Below are 23,099 nucleotides of genomic sequence, written 5' to 3'. Positions count from 1 at the left end.
TCCGGCTAGTTAGGCCAGTGATTGAATCGGGGCCTTTCCCCGTTGCACAGGAGCGGCAGACCCCCCGTCCTGGGCTCGCTGCCCTTCCCCCGGGGCGGGGCTGTCTCCACTGCGGGGCTCCCGGCTCGGCCCCCACGGGCTAAGCGCTGGGGGTAGTGACAGCTGTTGGAGCTATGGGGCAGAGATCTGAAGTCCCCCTTACACGGCTCTGCTGAGAGCCCCTTGCCCAGAGCCAGAGGGAGCTCGGGGGGGCTGCCCCCCTGTTCTCTCCTCCCCTGGGACCCCGCGGGCCTGGCTCTCTGCAGCGGTCAGCTGGGTCTGGCCCCAGCCCGCGGGCTGCTGGGAGATGTAGTCCCCGCCCTGCCGCCAGCCCCGCGGGGCCCCGCAGGAACACTACAGCTCCCAGGGTGCCCGGCCCAGCCGCTCCCCCAGCCCAGCTGCCCGGGCGCCTGCGAGCCCGGCTCGTGGCTGGCGCGGCTCCGGCAGGAGGGAGCAGGGGGGGGCCCGCCGCTCCCCAGCCCGGCCCGGGACCAGGCTCCGCTCCCCGGGCGCGGTCCCGTTGCGGCGGAGCCGGGCCACGCGTGGGCGTGGGGGCTGCCGCGCAGGTAGGACACGCGTGGGGCAGCTGGAGCAGGGGGCGCCCGACGCCGCGGTGATGGGCGCGGAGAGCTCGGCGCCGCTTGGATGTGCTGGAGGGGCATCTCCTGCCCCCTCTTTGATGCAGCAGCGCAGGGGGTGGGGTCGGACTCCTGGGTCCCCCGCTGCGCCCTGTACTCTGCCCGCAGGGGGTGGGGGAAGGGCTTAACAATGGGGCGAGGGGGGGGAATATGGGGAAAAGGGAGAGACGTGGGTGGGTGGGGGACCATCCACCCGGGGGCGGGAGATTGGAGAGAGGGAGAAGGGGGGGGAGAATCTGGGCAGAGTTGGGGGAGGGGGAGAGGCGATGCAGGAAGAGGAGGGCGGGATGAAGCAAGAATTGAGGGGAGGGAAGGGGAAGACTCCACAGAAGGGGAAGGGAAGCTGTACAGGAAGGGGAGGGGAAGAAGGGTTGTGCAGAGTGGGGGGAGGGGCGGAGGTTGAGCAGGAGAGGGGGGAAGAGGGTCTGTGCAGAGGGGGAAGGGAGAGCCTGGGTGAGAGGGGGAAGAGGGTCTGTGCAGAGCGGGAGGGGAGGCCGCGCAGCAGGGGAGGGGGGAGAGGGTCTGAGAGGGGAGGAGAGGAAGGCCAGGCCATGTGGCAGAGGAGGGGGAGGCAGCTGGGCAGGAAGAGGAGGGGATAGAGCCAGCCCACAGAGAGGGAAGGGCTGAGCAGCTGGGGGAGGGCGGGGGAGAAACTGGGCAGGGGGAAGAGGGACAGCACCCGTGGGAGACACGGCAGGTGCTGGGACAGTCTCAGTAGGGCTGAGCCCTGGGGTGCGATTCCTTGCTGGAGGGAGACTCCAGCGGGAGCCCAGGCAATGGTGCTGGTCCTCAGGCACAGACCTGCTCTGGAGTGGGGCGTGAAGCCCTGTGAGCTAAGGGGACACCACAGCCAGCCAACGCGGCTAGGAAGGGGTTAACTGAGGCCTGTGGGAGAGAGAAAGCTGTGCCACCTGCTAGCTAAGGTGCTGCGCCCATGCCAGGCCTCCGTGAGAACGCTGCGGCCCACCATCTCACTAGCCTTGTCTTCTCTACAGAGCCATCGAGTCAGAGCCACCTCACGCCGACAGGACACGTCCATTTCTATGCAGCCCCCCAAGCTGTCCTCAGCAGCCTGCCCGCCCGCCCTCCGGTGCTAGCACGCTAAGGAGACAGCGTGTGCTCAGAGCCCGAGCTGCCAGCCCCGCAAACCCCGCCTGGGATCTGACAGCCCTGCTCGGCTGTTCTTCCTCGCCCACCATTGCTGCCAATGGAGCACGAGCCAGAATAGGATGCAGCCCCCTCTCTTGGCCCTGCGGAGCCGACCCAGCTCAGGAGTAAGAAGGAGTCGCTAAGGGTACGTGTGCACCGTGGTGAAAGGCCTGCGGCACGGCTGGCCCGGGCTCGGGCTGCACGGCTGTGTAGACATCCAGGCTCGGGCTGGAGCCTGGGCTCTGACATCCCACAGTGTGGGAGGGTCCCAGTACCTGGGCTCCAGCCTGAACCAGAAAGCTGCACTGCGATGTGATAGCCCTGCAGCCTGAGCCTCGATGCCACGGGTTTACTGCAGTGTAGATACACCAGAAGGGGCATGGGGCACACAGGGAGCAGAGCATGGATCACTTGGGCCAGCTGAATCACTGTGTCCCAGCAGGCGGGTTTTGTCTGCTCTCCCCGTGATGCCTCCACACACAATACTGGGGGACGGTCCCTTGTTTAATGCCAGAGAGAGTTTTCATTTCCCAGAAGATGGGAGCAGGGCTGCAAGCAGATCCAGCATCCTAATGATAAAGGTGTCCCTGGCGGCCAGGGACCAAGCCTGAAGGCGAACATCTAAGGCAGTACACAGGTCCCAATAGTACCATCCGCCCTGTGAGCGGATCTGGGCTCCAGCAGGTCAGCCCTACTTTAAAAATGATTCTTACCCTCATAGCAATAAATGAAATGGTGAAAGCCTGAGCCAAGTGTAAGCTGTGCAGTGATGTCTGCCTGAGTTGAGGGATACCTAGCTTGGACGGGTGCAGATTTCCCCACTCATCTCAATGGGATGTTAACTCTGAACCCTACAGATGGCAAGTAACAACCCAACAGTGCTAGTTAGTTGGGCAGAAGCGTCCAGCCAGTGTGTTGACTCCACACTGTCAATCAATCTTCCACCCATTCCCAGCTGCCAGTTGCCTCTCATGCAGCGACCGAGACTTTCAGCTTCCCCCAGGAAGATGTCTGCAAAGCCTTTCTGTAATTTCGTTCAGGATTCAATAGCACGTTGAAAACTGAGTGTGTGGGGACAGCATGAAGCAAAGTAGATTCAACATCCAAATACAGAGTGTGGAGCTGCGCTGCGTTACTCAGCTTCATCCCTGAGTCCACAGAAAGCTCCGTTTCCGAATGTATTTGAAGCTGCTGCAGGCTTTCCACCAGAGGCTGCAGAATGTAGGCCCAGCTTCTCGCAGAGCTCACCGAGCCCTGACTGTGATGCTGCCCCAGAGCTGAAGTGGATTAGCCCACGGGGACATTTCCAAAGCCCCTGGGATGCGCTGGGGTGCGTTCTCTGGGGTATCCCCACTGAGCATGCTGCTCACTCAGCTGCGTGTTCTGATGGGCGGGCGTCTCGTGTTGTTGCAGGTCCCAGCGAGGCGTGACGACGGAACCACCCTCCCCTTCTGAAGCAGGGGCAGAGCACATGGGGAGCAGCATGAGACCAGAATGAGGGAGAACTATGATACCATGATTGCTCTGGGTAAAAACAGCCCCCGCCTGCGGTGTGTGCCCTGCATTGCACAGGGAGTGCTCTGGGGAGAGCCAGCGAGGAGCACCTCCCCCTAAATTCCCTGGGGGGCTGGTGGATGGAGCACTGACGGTGTTGGGGGCTCTGTACTGGCTGCAAACAGGCAGGCCCTGCAGTTGCGACCCCAGCCCAGTGGCACTGTGCAGGAGTGTTATCTCCACTGGGACTACGGCCCTATTTGGACTCCTCTCCTAAACCTACCCTCTGTCAGCTTTGGGCGACTGGGTTTGCTGTGCCCGAGAGCTGGCGGGTGGCTCGGCCTGCCCTGCATGTGGTCAGCAGCCTCTGTTGTGTCTCATGCAGGGTCCCCCGTCGCCAAACCCGAGATTGTCCCACGGATCGAGCAAGCCGAAGAGCCTCGTGCCAAGGCTCCTGGGGAGGCAGAGAAGAGGGAGGCCCCTGGCAGCGCCAGCCCAGGTCAGTGAGGGGCAGGGGCAGGGCTCTTTCCCAAGCCAGATGCTCTAGGTCCTGGAAGCAGAGTAAGGATGTGGACTAACCAGTGCTTGTGCCGTGTCAGGGCAGGAGGATCTGGGCACGGTGGTGTTCTGCCAGCCTGGAGGTCCTGCAGAACCCCAGCCGCAGCGACTTGCCATCGCTGGTGCTCGGCCTGAGGTTTGCGTCCTTTCCTGTGGGAAGCAGGAGCCCTTCTTGCGCCTGGTGGGTGTCTCCAGGGGGCTGCGCTGGGGACTGCAACAGCCCCCACATGGAGCTGTGAGCTTGGGGCACTGGTGCTGGCTGCCTGTCCCTGGCTGCAGGCACTTTGAGCTATTGCTGGGGCCCAACAAAACGCTTACTGGTTTGGGTCACGGTTGCTTATGGGGCTGCCTCTCTCTGAGTGCTGCTGCCCGTGCTGTATGCAGGAGGGAGCCTCTGCTGGCATTGGCAGGGAGGGGCGGTGGAACTCTCCTCTCCTCTCCTCTCCGTCCGCCAGAGCCAGGATTTGCCGCCCTTCAGGCGCCATGACACCGCGGGTGATGGGCGACTTTATAAAACCTGAGGGAGCTGGAGGGAGGTGCAGCCAGCCCCTCCTGGGCTGCTTGTGACACTTCCTGAAGCATGGGGGAATCTGGGCTTGATTCTCTTCCCCCCCCACCGACAGGATCCGTAGTTCCCAAGCCCGAGATCGTCCCACAAGGTGAGCGAGAGCTGCAGCAGCATGGTGGCGAGCAGCAGATGGGTCTGGAAGGACGAAAAGGCCCTGAGAGCAGCTGCTCAGGTGAGGAAACACCCCCCCCCAAACTGCCAAGCAGGGGCAGCCTGAGCAGCCAAGCAAACGCCCTGGCACCATCCGCAGCCAATGTGCCCCAGCCCTGCGGTGAGAGGTGCTCCGTCTCCACATCCCTTGGCCAGCGAGGGGACCACTCGGGGCTCGTTCACATCCCTGGCCCCGGTTCCCAGGACTCGCTGGGCCGTGGAAGCTGCTCCGGTAGCTCAGCAGGGGGTGGTACTGGAATTGCTGGGCGTAGTTCTGTCCCTGAAGAAGCCAGGGATGTGGCTGGGGATTGCTGGGTTACCCGACGTGCTGGGCTGTCTGATTCCCCATCTCTCTCTCCCCTCCCCCCGGGCAGACGACTGGCTCATCCGGACGGTGAAGGTGGAGGAGGACTATGAGGAGTGGCCCACAAGTCTCAGTGCGGAGGTGCTGCTGTCGGGCCAGCTGCAGGGCAGCGGCTTGCTGCACCCCGACGGGGGCCACGGCTTCCTGGGCGCATGCAAGCTGGAGAGGCCGAGCCTGGAGGACTACGGCAGCTACGGCGACCTCCCGGGCTTGGCCCTGCAGCAGTGGCAGCTCCTGAGCGAGAAGCCGTATGGCTGCAGTGAGTGTGATCGGCGGTTCAAGGACAAGCTGACGCTGCGGCTCCACCAGCGGGTGCACACCGGGGAGAGCCCCTACGCCTGTGGGGAGTGCGGCCGCAGCTTCAGCCAGAAGCCCAACCTGGTGGCCCACCAGCGCACCCACTCCGGGGAGCGGCCCTTCCCCTGCGCCCAGTGTGGCAAGGGCTTCAGCAAGAAGGCCCACCTAACCCGGCACCAGCGCATCCACACGGGCGAGCGCCCCTACCAGTGCGCCCAATGCGGCCGCTGCTTCAGCCAGAAGATTCACCTGGGATCGCACCAGAAGACGCACACTGGGGAGCGGCCCTTCCCCTGCGCCGAGTGCGGCCGGAGCTTCCGCAAGAAGACGCACCTGAGCCGGCACCAGCGCATCCACACTGGGGAGCGCCCCTACCAGTGCGCCCAGTGTGCCCGCAGCTTCACCCACAAGCAGCATCTGGTGCGGCACCAGCGCGTGCACCTGCAGCCGGAGCCGGGGGCGCTGGCCCAGCTGGAGACAAGTGCCCCCTGCAGGCTGCCAGGAGTGGCAGTGCCACCCCCAGGGTCCTTGCCGGAGCAGAAACCCTTCACCTGCCCCGAGTGCGGCAAAAGCTTCAGCTGGAAGAAGAACCTGACGTCGCACCAGCGGCTGCACCTGGAGGGACGGCCCTTCTCCTGCGCCGAGTGCGGTCGCGGCTTCAGCGACAAGCGCCACCTGACCGCCCACCTGCGCAGCCATATGGGCCTGAAGCCCTACGCCTGCGCCTACTGCGAGAAGAGCTTCAGCCACAAGCCCAACCTGACCACGCACCAGCGCACGCACACCGGGGAGCGCCCCTTCGCCTGCCCCGACTGCGGCCGCAGCTTCACCCACAACCAGCACCTGGTGCGGCACCGCCGCGTCCACACCGGCGAGCGCCCCTTCGCCTGCCCCCAGTGCAACCGCAGCTTCAGCTCCCGGCCCAACCTCATCGCCCACACCAAGGCCCACTCGGGCAAGCGGCCCTACATCTGCGAGCAGTGCGGCCGCGGCTTCAGCCGCAAGTCCCACCTGGTGAGGCACCAGGCCGTGCACACCGGCACCCGCCCCCACGGCTGCAGCCAGTGTGGCAAACGCTTCAGCTCCAAGACCAACCTGGTCCGGCACCAGGCCGTGCACACGGGGCACCGGCCCTACATCTGCACCCAGTGTGGCAAGAGCTTCAGCAGGAAGACGCATCTCCTGAGGCATGAGCGTACCCACGCTGCCCCCCTGCAGAGCGACAGGGGCAGCGCCTGGGCCATGCACGACCCCCTGAGCCAGCAGGCAGCCTGCCTCTAGCGGTGGGGGACTAGTGACTCGCAAGGCTCACCACTCCGAGGGACCAGCTGCTCTGCTGTGAGCTGGACAAAGTGCGGGCAGGTGCTGTGCCCTTAGTGCCAACCTGTAACCCCCCTCCCCGCCATGTTATCCCAGCCCTGGGCTCCCCACACATACACTGCTCTGCAACGCTCCGCTCTCACCCCACCCTGCCCCCCCGTATCCCAGTCCTTCCGTGTCACCCTGGTTCTGCTCATGCACTTCACACCCGACCTGCAGCCCCCTGCTAATCCAGCCTGGGGCTCCCTTCCCCACCAGCTCTGCTGGTGTCCCTCATTCCTGACAGCCAACCATCGCAGTCCTTCTCTAGAGCCTCCCTTCAGCCTGGCCCTGCAGCTCAGCCCAACCTGCCATGCCCGCCTGGGGCTCCCCACCCACACAGCTCTGCCACTCGCCCTCAATCCCAGCTCTCCGGTGTACGGATGGGACGGGAGAGAGAACTGGGAAGCCACAGGAAAGAAGCTGCCTGAGTGTCCTGCAGTGAGACCCACTTCTGATCCAGACGTGCCTTGAGAGCCCAGCGTGCTGTTCACACAGCCCAGCCCTTATGGGCACAGGCAGGGACACCGCTGGGTGCAGCTGCCCTCAGCCTCGGCCTGTCCATCATCCACCTGCTGCAGGTGATACAAACAGCACCTGCGAGACAAGCCCTTGACACTGCCTGGGCAGCTGACCAGGCAGGAGGCGGCGTTAGGACTCATCGCTGAATCATTCCTAAGCTAGAAAGGGGCATAATCCCATTCCCTGAGCCAAATGGTGCCATGAACAGTGTTATCCAACGGTGCTGGAGATGAGTTGGAAGCTGGCTTCTCAGCCTGCTCAGTTCCCCAGTCGCTGGCCAGGGCACCCGGCAGTGGTCCAGCAAGAACTGAGGGTGAGCGAGAAGGGGGAGTCTCTGTTCTCTACCTGAGAGGGGGCACAGCAGGGGACCCCCAAGCAAAGGGGCATTTGAATGTTAACATCCCTCTGTAATTAAAGACGAAACTTAAGCCTGTTGCCTGGCTAGTGCTGCGAGCTGGGCGTTCCTTCTTCACACCTGTCTTGGAGGGTCTCTGAGGAGCCCTCCAGGGTGGGAAGCAGAGGCTGGGCACTGAGAACAATTGGTGAGACCTGCTTGGGTCCACGGTGAGACGGTCACAGAGTGGGGAAGCTGGGACCGAGCGGGGCCTGCTCACAAGTTCCCGCCATACCTGCCAATATCTTTGGAACAAACAAAAACGAGTTAATGTCCTGTTTGGGTGAAATCACACCAATGACAGTCATGGTGGGAGAGCTGCCAGCTTCTCCCCGCAAAGCACAATTGCCAAGGAGTTAATTTTGTCCCCACCTGCCCTTGTCCCCCTGTTCTACTTCCATTCATTCTGCACCACTCTGTCCCGGCATCAGCTGATTCTGCACCTCTCCTGCCTCCTCAACGCCGCAGAAATCGGCTCTGGCTCTGCAGCCCCAGCAATTCTCCACCTTTGCTCCCCCTGCAGCCGTGGAGGCCCTCCCCTCCACCTAGGAGGGGGCAGCTCAGCAGGGGCCTGTTCCTACCTCCCTCCCCAGCTTGAAATGACTGGGTGCAGAGGGAGGGCGGAGCAGAGCCTCCCTGAGCTGTGCAGGCTGCTCCCTCTTCCCCATCCCTGACCCAGGATCTCCTGGCAGGGCAGAGATAGACCTGCTGTGGGCAGCAGATTGGCCCCCCTGGCTCCCTGAATCTGTGATACTGACATCCTTGGTCTGGGTGCCAGCTGTTTTAACAGGCGACGCAGAGACAGAGCGGGGCTGGGGAGCAGTAGCAGGCGTGGAGATGGCACATGAGCTCACTGAGGCAGGGACTGTCCAGTGGGGCCCTGATCCCTTTCTGGCACACAGCAGAAATTGCTTATCACACTCATGGATTTGGTTTGTCACCCCTAGCTCCTGGCTGAGGGGGACTTGGTGCCAGGCCTGGTGGGCAGCAGGAGAGCTTGTCTGTTGCCAGGGTGCATTCACCGCTGGTGGTGCCGCCTCCTGGCCATCCTGGGGATTAGCTGTGCCAGGCACTGTGCCCTCCACTGGCGGTGTCTTCACCCTTCCTGTCTCACCCTGCAGCCCCTCTCGCTCCAGGAACTGCAGTCACCTATTCCAGACTCAGCCCTCTGGCCAGGTCACTACGTGGTTCCCCTTCTGAGGGTTACCCACAACCATTCCCAGGCAGTCCTCTGGCCCTGTCCTGATGGTGCCACTTCCCTAGCAACCAGTAGGGAAACCAGGGCCACTCACTACTCCAGCTTCCAGTCCAGGGACCCTGTACCTAGTAACTGGTCTGCTGTCCCTCAGCCCTTGTTCTCCTTCCTACAGCTTCTGGTCCCTCTCTTCTCTGGGTGAACCACCTCTAACCTCAGAGGGAGTAACTGTTGGTGCCTCTCCCTGGGAGTGAATGCAGCCTGCAGCCCCCTTCTGCTGCCAGCTTCCTGGCTTTATAAATGCAGTCCAGCTCCTCCCTCCGCTGGGCTTCATCAGTAAGTGGTCTACCTGTTAATTGGCCTAATTTAGCCCTTCAACCCTTGTGTGGGGTGGACACAGGGCCGGTGCCCTCCATCCACAGGCTGAGGGGGAAGGCGGCTGAGCTCCATAGTCAGGAGAGAGTGGGGCAGGTCCCACAATCAGAGTCCTGGAGGTAGGGGAGGGGAACTATCTGGCTGCATTTTTGACAGGGGAGGGGACCTTGCCCAACCTGGGCTGTGAGGGGGGAGCTGCTCTGCCCACAGAGCTGGCCAAGCCTCCCAGCAAGACACTTGAGGGGGAAGCTGGGGACAGAGACCTGCGGCTTGCCAGCCTGGTCACTCCCTGAAGCCTGCAGGGGCAGCAGCCAGTGCAACCACCTCAGCAGGGAGTGCAGAGCTGATGGCATTCAGGTGGAGAGGGCTAGTGGCATGAGGTGGGCAAAGGCAACCCTGGGGGCACAGCTGGGAACCAGACAGCTGAGCCAAACAGCAAAAATGAAGATGTTTGTACACTAATGTGAGGAGCCTAGGTAACAAAAGGGAGGAACTAGAGCTACTGGTGCAGGAAGTGAAACCAGATATTATAGGGATAACAGAAACGTGGTGGAATAGTAGCTATGGCTGGAGTACGGGTATTGAAGGCTATGTGCTGTTCAGGAAAGACAGAAATAAAGGCAAAGGTGGTGGAGTAGCACTGTATATCTATGATGAAGTTAACTGTAAAGAAATAAGAAGTGATGGAATGGATAAGACAGTCTGTCTGGGCAAAAATCACACTGGGAAAGAAAGCTACTAGAGACTCCCCTGGGATAGCGCTTGGGGTGTGCTACAGGCTGCCAGGATCTGATTTGGAGATGGATAGAGACCTCTTTAATATTTTTAATGAAGTAAACACTAATGGGAATTGTGTGATCTTGGGAGACTTTAACTTCCCAGATATAGACTGGAGGACAAGTGCTAGTAATAATAATAGGGCTCAGATTTTCCTGGATGCAATAGCTGATGGATTTCTTCACCAAGTAGCTGAAGAACCAACAAGAGGGGATGCCACTTGAGATTTGGTTTTGGTGAGTAGTGAGGACCTCATAGAAGAAATGGTTGTAGGGGACAACCTTGGTTCGAGTGATCATGAGCTAATTCAGTTCAAACTAGATGGAAGGATAAACAAAAATAGATCTGGGACTAGGGTTTTTTATTTCAAAAGGGCTAACTCTAAAGAATTAAGGAAATTAGTTAGGGAAGTGGATTGGACTGAAGAATTTGTAGATCTAAAGGCAGAGGAGGCCTGCAGAAACTTTCAGAAGCCTGCATCCCAAGACGGGGAAAAAATCATAGGCAGGAAGTGTAGACCAAGCTGGATGAGCAAGCATCTCAGAGAGATGATTAAGAAAAAGCAGAAAGCCTACAAGGAGTGGAAGATGGGCGGGATTAGCAAGGAAAGCTACCTTAGTGAGGTCAGAACGTGTAGGGATAAAGTGAGAAAGGCCAAAAGCCACGTAGAGTTGGACCTTGCAAAGGGAATTAAAACCAATAGTAAAAGGTTCTATAGCCATATAAATAAGAAGAAGTGGGACCGCTACACACTGAGGATGGAGTGGAGGTTAAGGATAATCTAGATGCGGCCCAATATCTAAATAAATACTTTGCCTCAGTCTCTGATGAGGCTAATGAGGAGTTTAGGGAGAATGGCAGGATGACAAATGGAAATGAGGATATGGAGGTAGATATTACAACATCTGAGGTAGAAGCCAAACTCAAACAGCTTAATGCAGGGGTTCTCAAACTGGGGGTTGGGACCCCTCAGGAGGTTGCGAGGTGGTTACATGGAGGGTTGTGAGCTGTCAGCCTCCATCCCAAGCCCCGCTTTGTATCCAGCATTCATAATGGTGTTAAATATATAAAAAGATGTTTTTAGTTGGGGAGGGGTTGCACTCAGAGGCTTGCTGTGTGAAAGGGGTCACCAGTACAAACGTTTGAGAACCACTGGCCTAATGAGACTAAATGGGGGGGCCCAGATAATCTTCATCCAAGAATATTAAAGGAACTGGCACATGAAATTGCAAGCTCATTAGCAAGAATTTTTAATGAATCTGTAAACTCAGGGGTTGTACCGTATGACAGGAGAATTGCTAACATAGTTCCTGTTTTTAATAAAGGAAAAAAGTGATCTGGGTAACTACAGGCCTGTTAGTTACATCTGTAGTATGCCAGGTCTTGTAAAAATATTTGAAGGAGAAAGTAGTTAATGGACATTGAGGTCAGTGGTAGTTGGGACAAAATACAACATGGTTTTACAAAAGGTAGATGGTGCCAAACCAACCAGATCTCCTTCTTTGAGAAGGTAACAGATTTTCTAGACAAAGGAAACGCAGTGAGTCTAATTTACCTCCATTTCAGTAAGGCATTTGATATGGTTCCACGTGGGGAATTATTAGCTAAATTGGAAAAGATGGGGATCAATATGAAAACTGAAAGGTGGATAAGGAACTGGTTAAAGGGGAGACAACAACGGGTCGTACTGAAGGGTGAACTGTCAGGCTGGAAGGAGGTTACTAGTGGAGTTCCTCAGGGATCGGTTTTGAGACCAATCTTATTTAACCTTTTTATTACTGACCTTGGCACAAAAAGTGGAAATGTGCTAATAAAGTTTGCGGATGACACAAAGCTGGGGGGTATTGCTAACACAGAGAAGGACCGGGATATCATACAGGAAGATCTGGATGACCTTGTAAACTGGAGTAAAAGTAATAGGATGAAATTTAGTAGTGAAAAGTCCAAGGTCATGCATTTAGAGATTAATAACAAGAATTTTTGTTATAAGCTGGGTACACATCAGCTGGAAGTAACAGAGGAGGAGAAGGACCTCAGAGTATTGGTTGATCACAGGATGACTATGAGCCGCCAATGTGATATGGCCGTTAAAAAAGCTAATGCAGTTTTAGGATGCATCAGGCGAGGTATTTCCAGCAAAGATAAGGAGGTGTTAGTACCGTTATATAAGGCGCTGGTGAGACCTCATCTGGAATTCTGTGTGCAGTTCTGGTCTCCCATGTTTAACAAGGATGAATTCAAACTGGAACAGGTTCAGAGAAGGGCTACTAGGATGATCCGAGGAATGGAAAACCTGTCTTATGAAAGGAAACTCAAAAAGCTTGGCTTGTGTAGCCTAACCAAAAGAAGGCTGAGGGGAGATATGATTGCTCTTTATAAATATATCAGAGGGATAAATACCAGGGAGGGAGAGGAATTATTTAAGCTTAGTACCAATGCGGACACAAGAGCAAATGGATACAAACTGGGCATCATGAAGTTTAGACTTGAAATTAGACCGGGGTCTCAAACACGCGGCCCACGGGTCACATGTGGCCCGTAAGGTCATTTTCTGCGGCCCGTGAGGTCCTCGTGGCCTCCCCACCTTCCCCCAGTGTTTACCTAGCGTGGCTCTGGCCCGGCGTGCACCGGGGGCAGCGCAGGCTCCTTGCCAGGCTCCCTGCCCTGCCCCCGTGCCGCTCCGGGAAGCGAAAAGAATGTGGGGGAGGAGAGGTACAGGGGTGTGTGTTGCTTCAGGCACCGCCCCCAGCAGTGGGGGCAAAAGACATATCTGGCTTCCAGACTAAGCTTGATAAGTGTATGGAGGGGGCGGTATGGGATGATAGCCTCATTTTGGCAATTAATTTATCTTTGACTATTAGCGGTAAATATGCCCAATGGCCGGTGATGGATGTTAGATGGTTTTATTCCAACCAGAGCCAACTTTTATAAGACTTTAGAAACTTAGATCCAGTTGGGCAAATCTTTTCTCCCTGTGAGCTGCAGGCTGCTCGGAGCAGCTTCATTTTCCCTCTGAGCCTCGGGGCTGACGTTGTGATGAGGGCACAATGCTCCAGCCCCAGGGTGGGATGGTACCAAGATGGGATGAGGCCTGACCCCTGCCATGGGCCCACACTCTGCTTTTTTTACTGTCACAAAGCCCCATGCTTCAGCTCCAATCTAGCCTAGACCCCCGTGGGTGGGTGTGACCAGACAAGAACCCTGCTCTCTCAGCTCCAGACACAGGTCTCTACCCTGGCTAGCGCCAGCCCCTGTGTCAGATGGTTGCGGTTCAGTGCATATGGACTTTGCACAGTGAGACACTTTGGGGCGTGCACACCACACAAGTCCAGCTGGAGCTCATGGGCTTTGCTGGGCACTTGAACTCCCTTTCACTCTGCCGTACTGAGTGTCACATCTCAGACAGACGCCGGTTCCTCCTGCAGACAGGCAGCTCCTCTCACAGCTTCCAAAACCTGGCTCACCCGCCTGCCCGCTCCATAGCTAAGCTTTTCCCATCGTGCGACACACTGAGCTGACTCCAGATTTACTCACTTGTTTAGGAAGGAAACCCCCCAGTCCCTGAGCCGTAAAGGGCTGAGGCCTGTATTCCGAGTGAGAAACTGTGGTTAGACACCCGATGCTGTCCAAAGGGATTAACTTTTAAAGTGTCCAGCTTTGCTGTGAGCATTTCGCTGGTCATGTTGTAATAGTGAATGGAAGAGAGGCTAACCCACAGAAATGTGCTGAGGAGCCTGAGCCCCAGTCACGTCTGCAAGCCACTTCAACATCCAGGGCCAGTGCAAGGAAGTTTCGTGCCCTAGGCAAAACTTCCACCTTGCACCCCCCACCCCAGCCCTGTGGCAGCTCCCTGCCCCCACTCTGCCCTGAGGCAGCCCCCCCGCAGCTCCCCCTCCCAGCCCTCTGTTATCCTCCCCGAGCACGCTGCTCCCGCTGTAATTCTCCAGCCTCCCAGGCTTGCGGCGCCGAACAGCTGATTGGCACTGCAAGCCTGGGAGGCTGGAGAAGTTGAGCAGCGACCGCGTTCCAGGAGGAACCTCTGTAAAAAAAAAATTGGGGGCACCGCTTTTGGGCACCCCCAAATCTTGGCGCCCTAAGCAACTGCCTAGTTCACCTTAATGGTAGCACCGGCCCTGTCAACATCCCCTGCAGCCTGCCGGAGGTGTTAAAGGAAATCAGCAGCAACCCAAAGAGGCCTTGGTACAGTGTTAGAAAAACCAAGTGTCTGACACATCCTGTTCAGGACAGAATTTCTGCCATGCGCAGCCTTACAAAGCAAAGGGAAAGGATGGTAAAATGGCATTCTTTGTATGGGAAGTGTCTGGCCTTGCACTTCAGTGGAAATGGAGGATGCTTCACTGGAAACCATTAAGTCCACCTGACAGATCAACACTCACCATTTAAAATATATATTTGCGTCCAAGAAATTCCAGGGTATTCTACTGGAGAGAGAGATTACAAAGAGGCAAATGACACTACAGGCTTCAAGGAATGGGAGTGTGGGGTGTGAAGAGAGCGGAGTGATAATTGGGAGCTTTTTAGGAATGCTTTATTAGATGCTAAATGCTCCCCACAATTCTGCAATCATGTCTGAAGTCTTCTTCATTGAAAAAAGAGTAACATTCTCGTTAAGAGGGGAAGTGAAATTAGCAATTAAAAATAAAAATAAAATATATAACAAATGGAAAAATGGGGAATTTGATGGCAATGAATACAAACTAACCATTAGGAAAATGTAGATAGTTGATAAGGGAAACTCAGCATAGCAGTGAAAAAAATCTATGGCCAGTGTAGTTAAGGACAAAAAGAAGGAATTCATTAAGTAGAGTATACCAGGAACAAATTAAATCCTAACCATGGTATAAGTCTAATACCAGGTCAAGATGCTAAAATAGACCATCCTGATCCAGGAAAGGCAGAAGTATTGAATCAATTTTCTGTTCTGTATTTGGAATGAAGCGTGATGATGTATTCATATCTCACAGTGATAAGGAAATACCTTCTATTCCAGCAGGAATCCTGTAGGGTGTTAAACAGCAACTACTGAAGTTAATTTTTTAATTGGCGGGACCGGGTAACTTGCACCCAGGCATATGAAAACAATTGGTTGATGAGCTCTCTCAACCACTGATGTTGATTTTTAACAAACTGTGGAATACCCAGGAAGTTCCGGAGGACTGGGGAAAATGCTACTGTTATGCAAATATTGTAGACATTTAAATAACGCCAAAAAGGATGAGCTGAGTGACTTTAGACCAGTTAGCTTGACAACAATCCTGGGCAAAATCATGACAAGGCTGCTCTGGGATGCAGTCAGCAAAGACTGACAGGATGGCAGCCTGACTAATGGCAATCAACGTGGTTTTATGGAACACAGGTCTTGTCACACACATTTTACATCACTTTGTGATGAGATTACAGGTTTGGTTGATAAAGATAACTGATGACAATGTAGCAATGACCTCTGCATGGCTTTTGTCTGAGTCCCACATGACATTCTGTTAAAAAAACTAGCACTATACAAAATCCATGTGCCCATATTAAATGGATTAAAAATTGGCTACCTGAGAGATCATGAATGTAATAGCAAACGAGAATCATCCTCCTTTGCGGGTGTTTCTCCTAGTGTTTGTTTTGTCCAAATGCTATTCATTAGCTTTCTCAAGCATCTGGAAGAAAAGAGAAAACCTTTGCTGGTAACATTTGCAGATGACACCGCAAACATTGGCAGAGTGATCAGTCATGATGGGCACAGGTCAGTTATACAGACCGATCTGGAGCACTTGGTAAGGTGGGCTCATTGGACTAGTCATTCATTCATTCTCTTGCTCTAGCCCTGTCACTGGGTCGGAGAGAGAGTGACTCTGTATGTAGTCCAGTGCTCAGGGCACACCCCCGAGCCCCAGCTCGAATCCCTCCGTCAGTATTTATCCACAGGGGAAAAGTTCATAGTGGAGACTGTTGGAGCCCCACATCAGGCTACTCCATAGTTCAGTGATTAGGGCATGCTTGGGAGAGCCCTGTTCAAAGCCTTTCTCCTCCTCCAGTGGAGGGGGAAATCGAACCCAGGTGAGAGCTCTAACTATGGCAGTATTGCCAATCCCAAATGGTCAAAAATCATGAGTCAGGCTCACCAAAACTCACGAGATTGGCTTTAAAAGCGGGAGATTCTGTAATAAAAAATAGATTTGGCATTCTTTTGATTTGCCTCTTGCTTGTTGAGCCCTTAGAGTCACATTTTGAAGCTTTCTTCACAGCCAGGAGGGGTAGAAACTTACTTGTTCTTTAAGAATGAAGGCTGAAATAATCAGATCCACATGACTCCAGGAGCTGGGGCTTTAAGGAAAACAGGCATTGTCACAGCAGAGCAAAGGCTCTGGGGGGTGGAGCAGGTGGCTTGGTGCTCAAAGTGAAGAACAGAAATAAATAAAACATGGCACTAAGCCCCGTAACTTCCCCTTGCATGGACTGGTGGGCATGGCTGGTGGGGTCTCCCCGAGGACTGAGACTGCAGGGCTGACACACAGGGCAGAAACCCCTTAGGATGGCCCCCAGGGTATGTTAGGCCCAGTTAGGCAAGCAGGGGGCCAGAGCCGTGCAGCCACCTCGGCCTTCCCTGAACTGCCTCTGCACCCCCGCCTGAGGGGAGCACAGACTGACCCCCCCCAAACTGCCTTCTGACCGGGAGCCCTCAGCCATCTGGAAGGGGAGACATACGCCAGTGTCATCTGCACCTCTGGGTCAGAGCAGTGTTGGGGGGCAGCCAGTCTCCTTCCATTCTCCCGTTCTGTGGGGCACTGGGGATGGAGGGTGGCCAGGCCGGGGGTGTGTGTGTCTAGGGTGGGGTGGTAGAGGCATGACTGGCAGCAGGCAAAGGGGTCCTGGATTCAGGGGGCTTGCTGGTCCAGGAGAGAGGGGTCGGGGTAGGCTGGGTTTGAGAACTGCCCCTGACTTTGGTGGTGGGGTGGGGGGGGGATCCCCTCCTGACTCAGCCTCACATGGGCACCTGGGGTTATGGCCATTTGGCTGTTTGGGGCAGGCACTGGGCAGACAGCCTGGCCCTGCATCACTGCCAGCCCCATGAGTTCATGGCAGCAGGGCCCATCGAGCATTTACCCGAGACCCTGACCCCACAACTGCCAGGGGTGAAACCACAATCCCCTCAGGCGGGGATAGAGAGGCAGTTTGGGGGGGGTCGGTCCACGCTCCCCTCAGGCGGGGGTGCAGAGGCAGTTTGGGGGGGTTGGTCCGTGCTCCCCTCGGGCGAGTAGTTGAGAAGCAGTTGGGGGGGTGTCTGTGCTCCTCTCAGGGGGGGTTCAGAGGCAGTTGGGGGGGTCGGTCCACACTCCCCTCAGGCGGGGGTGCAGAGGCAGTTTGGGGGGGTCGGTCTGTGCGCCCCTCAGGCGGGGGTGCAGAGGCAGTTTGGGGGCAGGGCCGGCTCCAGGCCCCAACGCGCCAAGCACGTGCTTGGGGCGGCACGCTGCGGGGGGCGCTGTGCCGGTTGCTGGGAGGGTGGCAGGCGGCTCCGGTGGACCTGCCGCAGACACGCCTGCGGCAGCTCCACCGGGACCAGCTGACCATCTGCAGAAACGCCTGCGGAAGGTCCACCGGAGCCGCGGGACAGGCGAGCGGCAGAGCGCCCCCGCGGCGTGCCACCGTGCTTGGGGCGGCCCTGTTTGGGAGGGTCCGTCTGTGCTCCCCTCAGGTGGAGATGCAGAGGCAGTTTGGGGGTGTTGGTCCGTGCTCCCCTCGGGCGAGTAGTTGAGAAGCAGTTGGGGGGGTGTCTGTGCTCCCCTCAGGGGGGGTGCAGAGGCAGTTGGGGGGGTCGGTCCACGCTCCCCTCAGGGGGGGTGCAGAGGCAGTTTGGAGGGGTGGGTCTGCGCTCCCCTCAGGCGGGGGTGCAGAGGCAGTTTGGGGGGTCGGTCCGCGCTCCCCTCAGGCGGGGGTGCAGAGGCAGTTGGGGGGGGTCGGTCTGCGCTCCCCTCAGGCGGGGGTGCAGAGGCAGTTTGGGGGGGGGCGGTCCGTGCTCCCCTCAGGGGGGGTGCAGAGGCAGTTTGGGGGGGTCGGTCCGCGCTCCCCTCAGGGGGGGTGCAGAGGCAGTTTGGGGGGGTCGGTCCGCGCTCCCCTCAGGGGGGGTGCAGAGGCAGTTTGGGGGGGTCGGTCCGCGCTCCCCTCAGGGGGGGTGCAGAGGCAGTTGGGGGGGTCGGTCCGCGCTCCCCTCAGGGGGGGTGCAGAGGCAGTTGGGGGGGTCGGTCCGCGCTCCCCTCAGGGGGGGTGCAGAGGCAGTTGGGGGGGTCGGTCCGCGCTCCCCTCAGGGGGGGTGCAGAGGCAGTTTGGGGGGGTCGGTCCGCGCTCCCCTCAGGGGGGGTGCAGAGGCAGTTTGGGGGGGTCGGTCCGCGCTCCCCTCAGGGGGGGTGCAGAGGCAGTTGGGGGGGGTCGGTCCGCGCTCCCCTCAGGGGGGGTGCAGAGGCAGTTGGGGGGGTCGGTCCGCGCTCCCCTCAGGGGGGGTGCAGAGGCAGTTTGGGGGGGTCGGTCCGCGCTCCCCTCAGGGGGGGTGCAGAGGCAGTTTGGGGGGTCGGTCCGCGCTCCCCTCAGGCGGGGGTGCAGAGGCAGTTGGGGGGGTCGGTCTGCGCTCCCCTCAGGCGGGGGTGCAGAGGCAGTTTGGGGGGGGCGGTCCATGCTCCCCTCAGGCGGGGGTGCAGAGGAAGTTTGGGGGGGTCCGTGCTCCCCTCAGGCGGGGGTGCAGAGGCAGTTTTGGGGGGGTCGGTCCGCGCTCCCCTCAGGGGGGGGTGCAGAGGCAGTTGGGGGGGTCGGTCCGCGCTCCCCTCAGGCGGGGGTGCAGAGGCAGTGTGGGGGGTCAGTCCGCGCTCCCCTCAGGGGGGGTGCAGAGGCAGTTTGGGGGGGTCGGTCCGCGCTCCCCTCAGGGGGGGTGCAGAGGCAGTTCGGGGGGTCGGTCCGCGCTCCCCTCAGGCGGGGGTGCAGAGGCAGTTGGGGGGGTCCGTGCTCCCCTCAGGGGGGGTGCAGAGACAGTTTGGAGGGTCGGTCCGTGCTCCCCTCAGGGGGGGTGCAGAGGCAGTGTGGGGGGGTCGGTCCGTGCTCCCCTCAGGGGGGGTGCAGAGGCAGTTTGGGGGGGTCGGTCCGCGCTCCCCTCAGGGGGGGTGCAGAGGCAGTTTGGGGGGGGTCGGTCCGCGCTCCCCTCAGGGGGGGTGCAGAGGCAGTTGGGGGGGGTCGGTCCGTGCTCCCCTCAGGGGGGGTGCAGAGGCAGTTTGGGGGGGTCGGTCCGCGCTCCCCTCAGGGGGGGTGCAGAGGCAGTGTTGGGGGGGTCGGTCCGCGCTCCCCTCAGGGGGGTGCAGAGGCAGTTGGGGGGGTCGGTCCGCGCTCCCCTCAGGGGGGGTGCAGAGGCAGTTGGGGGGTCGGTCCGCGCTCCCCTCAGGGGGGGTGCAGAGGCAGTTTGGGGGGGTCGGTCCGCGCTCCCCTCAGGGGGGGTGCAGAGGCAGTTTGGGGGGTCGGTCCGTGCTCCCCTCAGGGGGGGTGCAGAGGCAGTTTGGGGGGGTCGGTCCGCGCTCCCCTCAGGGGGGGTGCAAGGCAGTTTGGGGGGGTCGGTCCGTGCTCCCATCAGGGGGGGTGCACAGGCAGTTTGGTGGGGGGTCGGTCCGTGCTCCCCTCAGGGGGGTGCAGAGGCAGTTTGGGGGGGTCGGTCCGTGCTCCCATCAGGGGGGGTGCAGAGGCAGTTTGGGGGGGTCGGTCCGTGCTCCCCTCAGGGGGGGTTCAGAGGCAGTTGGGGGGGTCGGTCCGCGCTCCCCTCAGGCGGGGGTGCAGAGGCAGTTGGGGGGGTCGGTCCGCGCTCCCCTCAGGGGGGGTGCAGAGGCAGTTGGGGGGGTCGGTCCGCGCTCCCCTCAGGAGGGGTGCAGAGGCAGTTGGGGGGGTCGGTCCGCGCTCCCCTCAGGGGGGGTGCAGAGGCAGTTTGGGGGGGTCGGTCCGCGCTCCCCTCAGGGGGGAGCACAGGCAGTTTGGGGGGGTCGGTCCGCGCTCCCCTCAGGGGGGGTGCAGAGGCAGTTGGGGGGGTCGGTCCGCGCTCCCCTCAGGGGGGGTGCAGAGGCAGTTGGGGGGGTCGGTCCGCGCTCCCCTCAGGGGGGTGCAGAGGCAGTTGGGGGGGTCGGTCCGCGCTCCCCTCAGGGGGGGTGCAGAGGCAGTTTGGGGGGTCGGTCCGCGCTCCCCTCAGGGGGGGTGCAGAGGCAGTTTGGGGGGGTCGGTCCGCGCTCCCCTCAGGGGGGGTGCAGAGGCAGTTGGGGGGGTCGGTCCGCGCTCCCCTCAGGGGGGGTGCAGAGGCAGTTTGGGGGGGTCGGTCCGCGCTCCCCTCGGGGGGGTGCAGAGGCAGTTTGGGGGGGTCGGTCCGCGCTCCCCTCAGGGGGGGTGCAGAGGCAGTTGGGGGGGTCGGTCCGCGCTCCCCTCAGGGGGGGTGCAGAGGCAGTTGGGGGGGTCGGTCCGCGCTCCCCTCAGGGGGGGTGCAGAGGCAGTTTGGGGGGGTCGGTCCGCGCTCCCCTCAGGGGGGGTGCAGAGGCAGTTGGGGGGGTCGGTCCGCGCTCCCCTCAGGGGGGGTGCAGAGGCAGTTTGGGGGGGTCGGTCCGCGCTCCCCTCAGGGGGGTGCAGAGGCAGTTGGGGGGGTCGGTCCGCGCTCCCCTCAGGGGGTCCCCACTCACCGTCCCCGGGAAGGGAGCTGTCCATCACCTCTGCAGTTCCTTCAGCCCCGCCCCCAAAGGAGAGCGTGGCGGCCATTTTGAGAGAGGGCAATGGAGCTTCGAGCCCCTTGCAAACAATTGGAGATGGCGGCCATCTTTAGTACTGGCGCGGCGGGGGGGCGGGGTCAGCAGGCCCTGCCGGGGGAGGGGGGAGCCGGCGGATTGTTGCTGCCGCTGCTGCAGGGTAAGGGGAGGGGGCGGCTCTGTGCTGGGGGGGGGAACCCCACCGCTCCCCCGGGCAGCCGGCACCCAAGGGGGCGGGGCTGAGGCCAGAACAAAGGCAGGGAGTGGGGGGGGCTCTGGGCTGCAGGGTGGGGGTTGAGCAAGGAGTGGGGGCTGCAGGGAGAGGGGTGGGGGCTGAGCAAGGGATGGGGGCTTGGTGGTGGGCTCTGGGCTGCAGGGAGCGGGGTGGGGGCTGTGCAGGGAGTGGCAGGGAGTGGGGTGGGGGTTGAGCAGGGATTGGGGTCTGCAGGGAGTGGGGTGGGGCTCGGTGGGGGGCTCTGGGCTGCAGGGTTGGGGTTGAGCAAGGAGTGGGGGCTGCAGGGAGCAGGGCAGGGGCTCGGGGAGCTCTAGGCTGTGGGGAGCGAGGTGGGGGCTGAGCAGGGGTTGCAGGGAGTGGGGTGGGGGCTGAGCAGGGAGTGGGGTCTGCAGGGAGTGGGGTGAGGGCTTGGTGGGGGGCTCTGGGCTATAGGGAGCAGGGTAGGGGTTGCAGGGAGTGGGGGCTGAGCAGGGAGTGGGGGTTTGGTGGTGGGCTCTGGGCTGCAGGGAGCAGAGTGGGGGCTGAGCAGGGAGTGGGGGTTTGGTGGTGGGCTCTGGGCTGCAGGGAGTGGGGTGGGGGTTGAGCAGGGAGTGGGGTCTGCAGGGAGTGGGGTGAGGGCTTGGTGGGGGGCTCTGGGCTATAGGGAGCAGGGTAGGGGTTGCAGGGAGTGCGGTGGGGGCTGAGCAGGGAGTGGGGGTTTTGTGAGGGGCTCTGGGCTGCAGGGGGTGGGGTGGGGGCTGAGCAGGGAGTGGGGGTTTTGTGAGGGGCTCTGGGCTGCAGGGAGCAGAGTGGGGGCTGAGCAGGGAGTGGTAGGGAGTGGGGTGGGGGCTGAGCAGGGAGTGGGGGTTTGGTGGTGGGCTCTGGGCTGCAGGGGGTGGGGTGGGGGCTGAGCAGGAGCTGCAGGCAGCGGGATGGGGGTTGGGCAGGGAGTGGGGTGGGGGCTGAGTAGGGAGCGGGGGCTGCAGGGAGTGGGGTGGGGCTTGGTGGTGGGCTCTGGGCTGCAGGGAGCGGGATAGGGGCTGAGCAGGGAGTGGGGGCTGCAGGGAGTGGGGTGGAGGCTGAGCAGTGAGTGGGGCCTTGGTGGGGGGCTCTGGGCTGCAGGGAGCGGGGTGGGGGCTGAGCAGTGTGTGTTCTTCCCTATGTATAATGACAGGTTTCAAATGTGTTAGTCTCTAAGGTGCCACAAGTGCCCCTGTTCTTCTCCCCTATGCAGGTGCTGCCCTGCTGGAGGCTCTGTCTTTTAGCTGCAGGAGCCAGGTTTGTCTCCTCGGGAGGCTCTTTTCCAAGGGTGCGGAGGTTAATCCCGGCATCCCAGCTCAGCTAATTACAATGGGCCTGAGCCTGCAGGCTGCTGAGCCCCCGTTGCAAACAGCGTGAGGCATGGCTGCCTAGCTCCTGTGGCTGCTGGGTTTCTCCCCAGAGGTGGCTGCGTTTCAGTGGCAGTTCCCCACAGATTTGTGAAGCACATGAAGGCAGGCCAGGCCTCTGCACAAATAACCCATAGGCAGCTTTAAGGTGGTGGGGGAGCGGGCTGGGAGCTGCCCAATCTCCTCTCCATCCCCGAGGCTCCTGCCTGGCAGATCCACTAGACCAGGGGTTCTCAAACTTCATTGCACCATGACCCCCTTCTGACAACAAAAGTTACTACACAACCCCAGGAAGGGGGACTGAAGCCTGAGTCCGCCTGATTCCCACTGCCCGGGGTGGGGAAGCAAAGCCAAAGTCTGAACCTCACTGCCCAGGGCAGGCTCAAAGCTTCCGTCCCAGCCAGGGGACCTGTAACCTGAGCCCCACCACCCAGGGCTGAATCCTTCAGGCTTCGGCCCCGAGCCCCAGCAAGTCTAAGCCAGCCCTGGTGGTCATGACCCACAGTTCGAGAACTGCACTAGACAAAAGAGCAATCGGGACAGAGAAGCTAGAACCCCTCTCCTCTGTCCTGCTCACTGCTGCACCCCCTAGGTCAGACCCACGTCCCCATGGACATCCCCCCCAGCTCAGCTTGGCAGGCAAGCGGGGAACGGCATTTAAGTGCAGAAGGGCTGAGCACGTTTGGGGCAGGGCATGGACAGAGGAAGGCGCCACATGGCTTTGGGGTGGGGGAGTGGATGTTTTGCAGGGGAGAGAGTACGGGAGGGTGTGTGAGAGAGGGGGTTCAGGGGAGGTGCTAGGGGGGTGAGAGAGGCAGCACAAGGCAGGGCAGTGTGAGTGAGTGTGCAGTGTGA

General features: G+C 59.8%; 2 protein-coding genes across 6 annotated transcripts in view; both read left to right on the top strand.

Moving 5' to 3' along the window:
- Positions 1 to 518: 518 nt before the first annotated feature.
- Positions 519 to 7,566, top strand: ZNF467 (zinc finger protein 467). Its single transcript, XM_030542640.1, has 6 exons — positions 519 to 605; positions 1,673 to 1,971; positions 3,240 to 3,354; positions 3,706 to 3,819; positions 4,502 to 4,618; positions 4,971 to 7,566. Exons 3-6 carry the CDS (start codon positions 3,321 to 3,323, stop codon positions 6,536 to 6,538), a joined length of 1,833 nt encoding a protein of 610 aa, XP_030398500.1. The 5' UTR covers positions 519 to 605; positions 1,673 to 1,971; positions 3,240 to 3,320; the 3' UTR covers positions 6,539 to 7,566.
- Positions 7,567 to 7,669: 103 nt separating this feature from the next.
- LOC115639683 (zinc finger BED domain-containing protein 6-like) overlaps positions 7,670 to 23,099 on the top strand; it is a 32,063-nt gene continuing 16,633 nt past the window's right edge. For 2 of the 5 annotated variants that reach the window (XM_030542629.1, XM_030542625.1), the window contains exon 1: positions 20,714 to 20,802. The gene's annotated coding sequence lies outside the window, so the exon portion shown is untranslated. Of the gene's footprint in view, positions 9,064 to 20,713; positions 20,803 to 22,090; positions 22,135 to 23,099 lie in introns of those variants that run through there. The other 3 variants (XM_030542628.1, XM_030542626.1, XM_030542627.1) reach the window with 3 other exon arrangements.

This window comes from Gopherus evgoodei, unplaced genomic scaffold (genome assembly GCF_007399415.2).
Source record: "Gopherus evgoodei ecotype Sinaloan lineage unplaced genomic scaffold, rGopEvg1_v1.p scaffold_103_arrow_ctg1, whole genome shotgun sequence".
Classification (NCBI taxonomy): Eukaryota; Metazoa; Chordata; order Testudines; family Testudinidae; genus Gopherus; species Gopherus evgoodei.
The sequence above is the reverse complement of the archived record's forward strand: the minus strand, read 5'-3'. Positions and strand labels throughout refer to the sequence as shown.